General features: G+C 39.4%; 1 protein-coding gene across 2 annotated transcripts; it reads right to left on the bottom strand.

Moving 5' to 3' along the window:
* Positions 1 to 2,759: 2,759 nt before the first annotated feature.
* Positions 2,760 to 8,653, bottom strand: tectb (tectorin beta). Of its 2 annotated transcripts, none has more exons than XM_034194576.1 (11): positions 8,549 to 8,653; positions 8,394 to 8,469; positions 8,073 to 8,263; positions 7,822 to 7,973; positions 7,641 to 7,743; positions 7,385 to 7,488; positions 7,171 to 7,254; positions 5,886 to 6,048; positions 3,303 to 3,381; positions 3,083 to 3,115; positions 2,760 to 2,948 (listed from the first exon to the last, which is right to left on the bottom strand). In XM_034194576.1, exons 2-11 carry the CDS (start codon positions 8,458 to 8,460, stop codon positions 2,875 to 2,877), a joined length of 1,050 nt encoding a protein of 349 aa, XP_034050467.1. In that variant the 5' UTR covers positions 8,461 to 8,469; positions 8,549 to 8,653; the 3' UTR covers positions 2,760 to 2,874. The 2 variants fall into 2 exon arrangements, with proteins under 2 accessions (XP_034050467.1, XP_034050468.1); XM_034194577.1 differs by having other exon boundaries at positions 7,641 to 7,713.
* Between the last annotated feature and the right edge of the window lie 219 nt (positions 8,654 to 8,872).

Genomic DNA, 8,872 nt, shown 5'->3' with positions numbered 1-8,872 from the left:
AACCCTCAACGGATCACGAAAACCTCCAGCTAGGACAACAGTTTTGCCAACAGGTACCACATCTGTGAATGTATCATTCCACTTCTGACAAAGAAAGGTTGTAAGGTTTGCCTTGTTGACAGGGTTGTTGAGGAACTTGCTCCACTGGCTTGGAATTGGAGTGTTATCCCCAGTAATTTTGATCTCCAGTGATGTTGAAGCTCCTCGTTTCAAACGTGTCTGTTCTTTGATTGAATGTTTCTTGTCATATCGATCAAAAATGATGTCTACTCGATGGTAATCATTCTGACTCAGGACTCTTGTGCAAGCTTCCCAATATTTTTCTGCCAAAGCACCAAATGTTGCCACTCCAGTAACCTTGACCATCTGGATCATGGCCATGGCATCCACTATGACTGCAGTGAATGGTGTTGGCTCTGAATTTGGTAGTCTATGGAACTTATCTACACCTTCCTCAAGTATAGCAAGCAAGGCATTCTTGGTGTTCGCTCTGAGTGTTCCATCTGCATGGGCCAAGGAAAACGGGACAGCTGACAATTCATAGGTGAGTATGAAATTGAAGTCAACATCCCTTGATTTTGCCACTATGATCAGTCATCCAAACAGTTGTCTGTCTGCGTTAACCACTTGAGTTTTTTCGTCTTTTGTTTTCACGTGTTTCTTTTGAGCTAAGTCAGAAAAAGTTTTCAGTTTTAGTTGTGGTACTGGATCCCAGAAACTTTTAGAACATTTGTTTAGACGTTCCTCAGTGAACGTTTTCATGTGATTCCGACCATGCTCACCAAGTTATTCGTCAGGTCAGATGGCATTACAACACCAGTGGCAATATTCATAAGTGGCAGTACTTGACCATTGATGCTTTGTTCCAGAGAGAAAGGGCTTGTCATCAGTTCAGAAGAAAACACTGACAGCAATTTCTGTACATCACATCAGATTCATCCCGATCGATCCGTTGTCTCCCACTCTCTTTGTGTGTTCCAATGTGTTCATTGCCATGCAATCCACACATATCCTTCGTTGCTGTTGTTATGGCTGCTCACTAGTCTGATGACTAGTGAGGAGCCATCGTTCAAGAGCTCCGGATTTCTGTATAATTCCAATGATCCCTCCTTGTTTCTTTGAATCCAAATTTGAATAATGCTTATCTTTGGTTATTCAATATCTTATCACTATTATTAGTAAAAATCTTAATTACCTAATGATGATGTATCCTCAGCGGAGTAACTAAGTTTTTTTGAATGTATGTGTATTACGTCTTTAATTTCATTATTAAGCAGATTAATAGAGGATGATTTTGGTGTATCAAATGAACACCTAGGTGTTGTAGTGTTTGAAATATTTTCATTTGTGTGTATTGGCGGTGGCAAAACCAAAATGGTTTTTAGGCTGATTATTTGAGGTTTTTGCATTTTGATGTTCATAAGAGCAAATATATGACTACCAAATGTTATTGGTTGTTTCTATCTTTCAATTCCTCACATTTTGACACCAAAAACATGTCTGTAGCTTAATTAATTTGCAAGATATTAACATTTACGACGAATTTCGTTTCCGCCGTTTTGCCGCGTTTCGCCAGTATATTCCAACCCTCATAGCAAATGACCTATACCACAATTTATGACTACAGCAGGGCTAGGTGTGTTTCTTAGGTGTGTCCCAACCTGGAAAAAAAGTCAAACCAAATAAATATCTGGTATTTATTTATTTATTTTATATTTATTTATTCCTATTTCTAGAGCCCTTCTGAAAATCTGCTCTTGGACTAAGAAGTAGTCCTACCTGTGTAGCCGCAAGATGCCAATCTGTGTCTTGTTTTGTTTGATTGTTAGTTTGTTTGTTTGTTTTCGTTGTACTTTAATTGCAACACTTGAAAGTAGAAAAAGAAAAATTTCAAAAGATGGAAGTCTGTCCCAAACCAATGTCACGCTATTTCAGGGTGGCATCACAAAAAGTACATTCATCTGTTAGTTTGTGATACCGTCACGGAATGCGCCATATTTTTGTGACGTTATCAAAAAATGTGCGGTGAATTGTGAGGGCAGGGTGGCGGTGGGGGGATTATGGTTAGGGGAAGGGTTAGAAATAGTAAAAAGTGCGCCAAAAAAGTGTAACTTATTTCTTGTCAGGAGCATGAAAAAAATTTTGATGACTGGAAATATCGGCATCATTTGGAGTTGAAAAATGTGCATCACATGAACATAAACATTAAGTGCAATTTGTTTTGAGAGGAAAAAAAAAAATTAATGTAAAATTTAATGTATAATTTATGATGAGCTAAAAAGAAAAAATAATATTTGTGGGTTTATTTCTAGTACATTTTCAGTAATCGATTTTGATGTAATCCAAAAGTAATCAGATTGTATTGCTTTTTTAGTAATAGATTACATTGTTTAGTACAAAAAAAGCAATGTCATTTGTGTTCATTTCAAAGTAATCTCACCTGAATCTGGAAGTTGCAATTGTCAGTTTTTGAGCTCACAGAAGAACCAAACAAATACTACCATATCAGCAGCAGATCATTTTTTTAAACCTACTGAAATCCATCAGTATATTAGTATATGTAATTGACACTATGTATTAATTTAGCTTTAAGATTATAAGAATTGAAAAATAAAGAATGTTTATCTATCTGATTTGTTTGTTATTATTTATATTCGTTGTCAGACTGAAACATTCTAAGATTATGTCCCTTAATTAAACAGTGATGGACAAGGAACAATTTGTATGGTTTTTGATTGATTTATTGAACGGTGTGCAAAGATGAGCCTTTCACAGAGACTCAGTAAATATTCTTAATTACAGCGTACAGTACAACAGAATGCATCCACACGCCCTCTCAGTGCATAAATACATTCCACATACACAGTGTACACATTACATATTGGAGCCATTTGCTAAAAAACAACAGCTGCTTAACAGCACCAAGAACAGGATGAGCAATGACGTTCCTGTGGTGAGAAAGAAAATAAATGAGCGGGCCAAATACCAGCAACAGGAACACTAATCAGCTGCACAAATCATATATATGCAAGTCCCCACAGCACACTAAGTGTTACATCAGAGTTTTCACAAAATACTTTACCTGTGATGTGTCCGTTATTAGAGGAGCGGTTACCTGTGCACAGATAAATAAAATGCATGAAGATAACTCTTTGGAACTTTCAAACTAATCTGACAGGAGACGTTAAAAGAGTGCTACCGTAAGTTATGGTTTGACCAGATAAACAATTTTATTTGTAGTTATTAAGATACATGTTGTGAAACCCGGTAACTGCATGAGTGCATGTGCATGAGTGGTGTACCTTTAATTTGAAACTCAGTTGTAAGTATCCCCCCACTTGGTTCTGCTTGGGATGGCAAACCTCTGACAGAACAAGGACTCTGCAGGAAACAAACAATAAAAATGGGACCGTCAACATGGGAACATTTTGTTCCTTTTTTTTTTAACTGGGAATTTGGGGACTTCTTGTCTTAATTCAGGACAACATCCAAATTGCAAACTAGCACCATGTGGAACATGTGGAACCAAACAGACACAATTCATGTGTTAGTCACCAGTACCACACTGCTGTGGCTAGAATATGTTCTCTTCATTTACTAATACACAGCCTTTATAAATATGAAATCCATTATTTGTTATGGAGCCACATTCCAGAACTGTCCAGCAGGTGCCACTGTTCAGCCAACCCAGTGTCACAGCAGTTCCTGGGACTGGGTTACGAAAAGTACATGAATCTATGGGTTCGTGACGGGGTACAAAAACGGGGTGTTTTTCGTAATGGGGGCACAAATTAATTTCATGACGGGGGCACAAAATATGGGGTGAAAGGGGAGGGGTCTCGGGGGAGTCATGGTTAAGGTTTGGGGGAGGGTACACATTACGCTATGGATATGGTTAGATTTAGGAGAAGAGGAAGATTATAAATAGCAAAATAAAAAAAAACATGTCACAAAATACATAAATGCTTTTTGTGACGGGGCACACACAAAAAACAAAAAAACGTGAGACTGGGCTGGTTCAGCAGGTGGCTGAAACATCTATGGTATTTTCAACCCAATCTCACGCCATTTCGTGATGGCACCATGGAAAGTAAATCTATGAGTCTCACGGCAGTTTTTGGCGGCATTACGAAAAGTACATTAATCTATAGGTTTGTGACGTGGGCATGAAAACGGGGCGCTTTTTGTGACGGGGCATGATTTCATTTTATGATGGCAGCACAAAATGTGAGGTGACGGTGGGGTCTGGGGGATTATGATTATGTTTAGGGGAGGGGACACGCTTAGGCTATGGTTAAGGTTAGAGTTAAGAGAAGTTGGAGGATTATAAATAGCAAAATGGAAAAACTCACAAAAACGGGGTGCACTTTGTGACAGGGGCACAAATTAATTTCATGCTGGGGACACAAAATGTGGGGTGAGACCGAATAAAAATGAGACCGGGCTGGGTTGGTGATGCTGTCACGGTTTAGGGGAAAGGGGAGGGTTAGAACAACCCAGTCTCACGGCAGTTCATGATGGCATTACGAAAAGTACATTAATCTATTGGTTCGTGATGGGGGCCTGAAAATGGGGTGCTTTTCATGGCAGGGGCATACATTAGTTTCATGCTGGGGACACAAAATGTGGGGTGACAGGGGAGTCTGGGGGGTTATGGTTAGGGTTAGGGAAGGACAGACACTTGCGTTATGGTTACGGTTAGAGTTAGGAGAAGGGGGAGGATTATAGATAGCAAAATTTAAAAACCTGTGTCACAAAAATGTGACTCATTTCGTGAGGGGAGCATTAAAAAAGTGTGAAAGTTGCTTTTTAGTGAATCCGGTGCGTCACCATTAACCACCGTCTAATCATTATATCCTCATTATTTGCTTTTAAATCCTAAATGTTCATGTGTCTCATTGTCAGAACAACGAGACACAGAAACAGTTTCTTTCCACAGGCCATCACACTGATGAACAATTTTACCTGCCAAAAAACTCATTCATTCATATACCTCACGTAGAGTTTAACTTCAATCTGTTATCTGTCTCACACATCCTTTTCTTTTTCTTTTTCTCTTATTGCACATTTCATTTACACATTTTATTACTGTGAATTATTCAGTGTTTAGTGTATATTTATACATGCCATACAGAGTGCAGCTCAAACTGAAGTCAAATCCCTTGTATTCTGTGGATACTTGGTGAATAAAAGTTATTCTGATTCTGATTCTAAAATTTGAATTAGTAAGCAATACAAAAATGTGTGTTTTATAATAATTTATTAATGTGTTCATGATGTTTGATGCAGTAATAAGTAATAAGTGATTTAAGCATTTTATTCTCAATGGTGGCTGAAATCTAAGCCGTGGGTTTGGCTTTTTTTTTTTTGGGCTGTTACTTCAGTTTCTCACGGTGTTCTATTAGAGGCTACAGTCAGAAACATGTGTCTCACAAATAACTTCACACCAAAATTAAAACCGGACCAGCCGTTCTGGGATATGGCAGAATGCCCGCAGAAGAACACAAAGATGAACCACCAGAAAATAATGCAAGATGCTTTTTTTTCTGCTACGGATTAGTTGGGTTGGTGAGCAAATAATGCAATTAGTTAGTTTGTTTTTGAGTAATCCTGAAAATAAACCAAGAAACAACTAACAAACCAGGAGGTGAAACCCCCTCCTCAGAGGAGGAGACAGACATGGAGAGTATAAATGTTGAAAGATGAAGAACCCTGAGAAGGACCAAGTGCTTAAAACTGATTTCATATAATTATCACTTAGCTGTGACATTTCTGATACCATTTTTATGAAGTACAAATTTTGGACTTTTAAATTTAAATTGGATATTTTCATAGCGGCTCTGTGATCTCTATTGCGTAAAGTTGGGTTTGTGTGTCGTATTCACCGGCAGACAGACGAGTTTCTCTCCATCACAAATGTGAACCTCACAATGAAGCCACACGGTGGACACCTTCTCCAGCCACTGGAAGCGGAAAGAGTTGAACTTGAACATGGATCGGCTGTTTTTGGCGTTCTCGAAGATGGTCACAGTGTGGTCAGATGGGCAACTGTTGGAAAGTGAGCATCGGTTTGTCCGAGGATTCATTTAACATCAGTGAGATAATAATGGATACCCATGTTAATATTGAGAGTGGGTATCTGTAAGTAGTTGTATTAATAACACCAAGTTCTATTCATATGTAGCGTAGCTATGTTTGGGGTTATGGGTAGAATTGGGGTTTGGGGTTAAGGTTTAGTTGTTGTTGAGGGTTTCTCCTCTGGCAAATGAGGACTTCATGTTATGATCCATTGTAGACTGTTAGATGTTGTGCCAAGTGAAAGGGCATTGGACGTCTGAGCCCACATCTCTGGGTTTGAATCCCAATCATGTTTCAATCCAGATTTTTTTCCTAGTTCGTCTTAAGTGACTGTGATAAGTCAGAAATGGACTACATTTATACACACCAGGAGCAATTTGGGACTAAGGACTTTGCCCAAGAGCCCTTAGTGATTTTCCAGCCTGACAGGGGTTTGAACCGAGGATCCTCTTGTGTCAAGCCCACTGCCTAACCACTAGACTATCACCTCCCCTTACACTTACTCATTCATCTTCAACTACTTACTCCAATTAAGGGCCATGGGAGGGCTGGAGCCTATCCCAGTAGTCAAAGGGCCTGAGGCAGGGTACTGGACAGGACGCCAGTCTGTCGCAGGGCCACATATAGACAAACAAACACACTCACACCCGCATGCAACCCTAGGGACAATTTTTTTAAAGCTCCCAATCCACCTAACCTGCATGTCTTTGGATGTGAGAGAAAGCCAAAGGACCCGGAGGGAACCCATGCAAACATGGGAGAACATGCAAACTCCACACAGGAAGGCCACAGGTGGGATTCAATCCCATGACCTTCTTGCTGTGAGGCAACAGTGCTAACCACTAATCCACCGTGCTGCCCCCTACCTTACAGTTGTAGATAATTACAAATATTTTGGAGCCACAGAAAGTGTTCAAGATAGTCAATTCAAAAGGCAATTTCAGCTCTACATTCAGATAGAAAATGTAATTATGTGACCTAGATTGACTAATCAGAAGCGCTACGTATGAATAGAAATTTGTATTATTAATACACCTACAAATGAATAGTCACTGCTTTAAATATTTCTGAAATGATGTGAGATTCAGCTACCTGTTAATAATGAGACTCCACCTCTTCCTGTCTGTCGAGTAAGGACTGGGAGTGGCCCAGCAGTTGTTTATCACTACTTTGAATCTGAGCAGGAAATAAAGGCAGGTCACTCAAGAGGATATATATATATTTATATATATATATTAATATAAATATTACCTTTAAATACAGTGGACGTAAAAAAAAAAAAAAAAAAAGAAATAATGAAATGTACCTATTACTGAGCCCTTTTGCCTCAATACCAATGAATACTTCTGAACCAATCTCAGATGTATCGATGACATAAGGCGCATCCTTAGTGTACAGGAACTTGGAATTCTACAAAACACATTAAAAATTATTGTTGGACTATTATTTGAAAAAACATTTCGTTTTGCAGAAGACAATTTTGCACAGTCCAAATGTTAAGGTATTTAAAATAAAGATGGGAAAAGGTATCCACTGGAGAAAGAGAATCAGTATTGACTCACCGTGAACGCGTTCATAGACAACTGTGATCTAAAAGTGCCTAAACTTCCGTTGTTGACATAAACTGTAGCCACTCTGGAAAAAGCAGAGGATTTAGTAAAAACGCTGCAAGTCATTGTGTTAGACTGCACATGTCCTTCACACAGTTTCTGTGGTTGACGTACATGCTGGATTGATGCTTACCTTTGACTGAAGACTGCATTATTCACCAGATACGCTGCTCGGTAAGTACAGCTAAAGGTGTAGTTGACCGGTTGGTTTCTAACAGTCAGCGAAGTATCGTTGGACACAATGGCATTATAGAAGACGTACCTTGGGTCTTTTCCAGGCAAATACTGAGTACAAATCAAGCAAAATTTAAACTTAATTGTCTTTCATTATGCAAAGGGACTCAAGCAAATTCCAGCCATCTGACGTCTACTTTGGCATCTCACCTCAGATTGCGTGCCGCAGTATGAGCGGTTTTTGGGAGTCAGGTCAGGAATGATAAAACGGTAGTAGCCCTGGCTGTTTACTCCAGTGTAACAGACCCCACTGAGAGACAACTGGTCCACCTCCCAGCCATATGGACACTCTAGGACATTAGCGATGATGGTGTTAGGGAAACACGACACCATAACATAGTCTGAAACAGAAGAAAATGTAGTGGTGAACTTCAGAAATAGTCGATTAATGCAGCAGGAATGGGCCTAAATGAGTTACAAATGATTCAAAACAAGTGAATAAACCTCCTGATCTGAATGCTAGAGTGTTACCTGCTTTTTGGGGAATGCAGGTCCATGCAACAGGCAAGAACATGAACAACACGCCGACAGAGCGCATGATGTGATGCTACAGAAATATGCAAAAATTAGCAATACAGGTGGCTTTAAGGATAATATATGTTGCAATAAATGTAAAAAAAACTCACCTGTGCAGGAGAAAACTTTTCACTAATTTGTTGTCAGAGGATCATCATGGCTTTTCAATGGATTACCGGCACCAGGTGACTCTACGGCGAATGGCTCGACGACTCAATCAGGTGTTTTATACTTTCACGGGTCAACCCCTCGTCTTTCTCTCATCTCCAGTTTTCCTCTCAGCAGGTTTGCTTTGAGAGCTCTATTGTGGGGCTGCATACAAAAGCTCTCTGTGCTGCTCAAGCATTGACTTTTAAATGACTAGTATCTCCAGGGATGTGCGCTTTTCTGGACCTTATTAAAAAAAGCCAAATTAAACCTGAAACACATGGACA

The sequence above is a fragment of the Thalassophryne amazonica genome, chromosome 18 (genome assembly GCF_902500255.1).
Source record: "Thalassophryne amazonica chromosome 18, fThaAma1.1, whole genome shotgun sequence".
NCBI classification, from domain to species: Eukaryota; Metazoa; Chordata; class Actinopteri; order Batrachoidiformes; family Batrachoididae; genus Thalassophryne; species Thalassophryne amazonica.
This window is presented reverse-complemented; position numbering and strand designations above follow the sequence as displayed.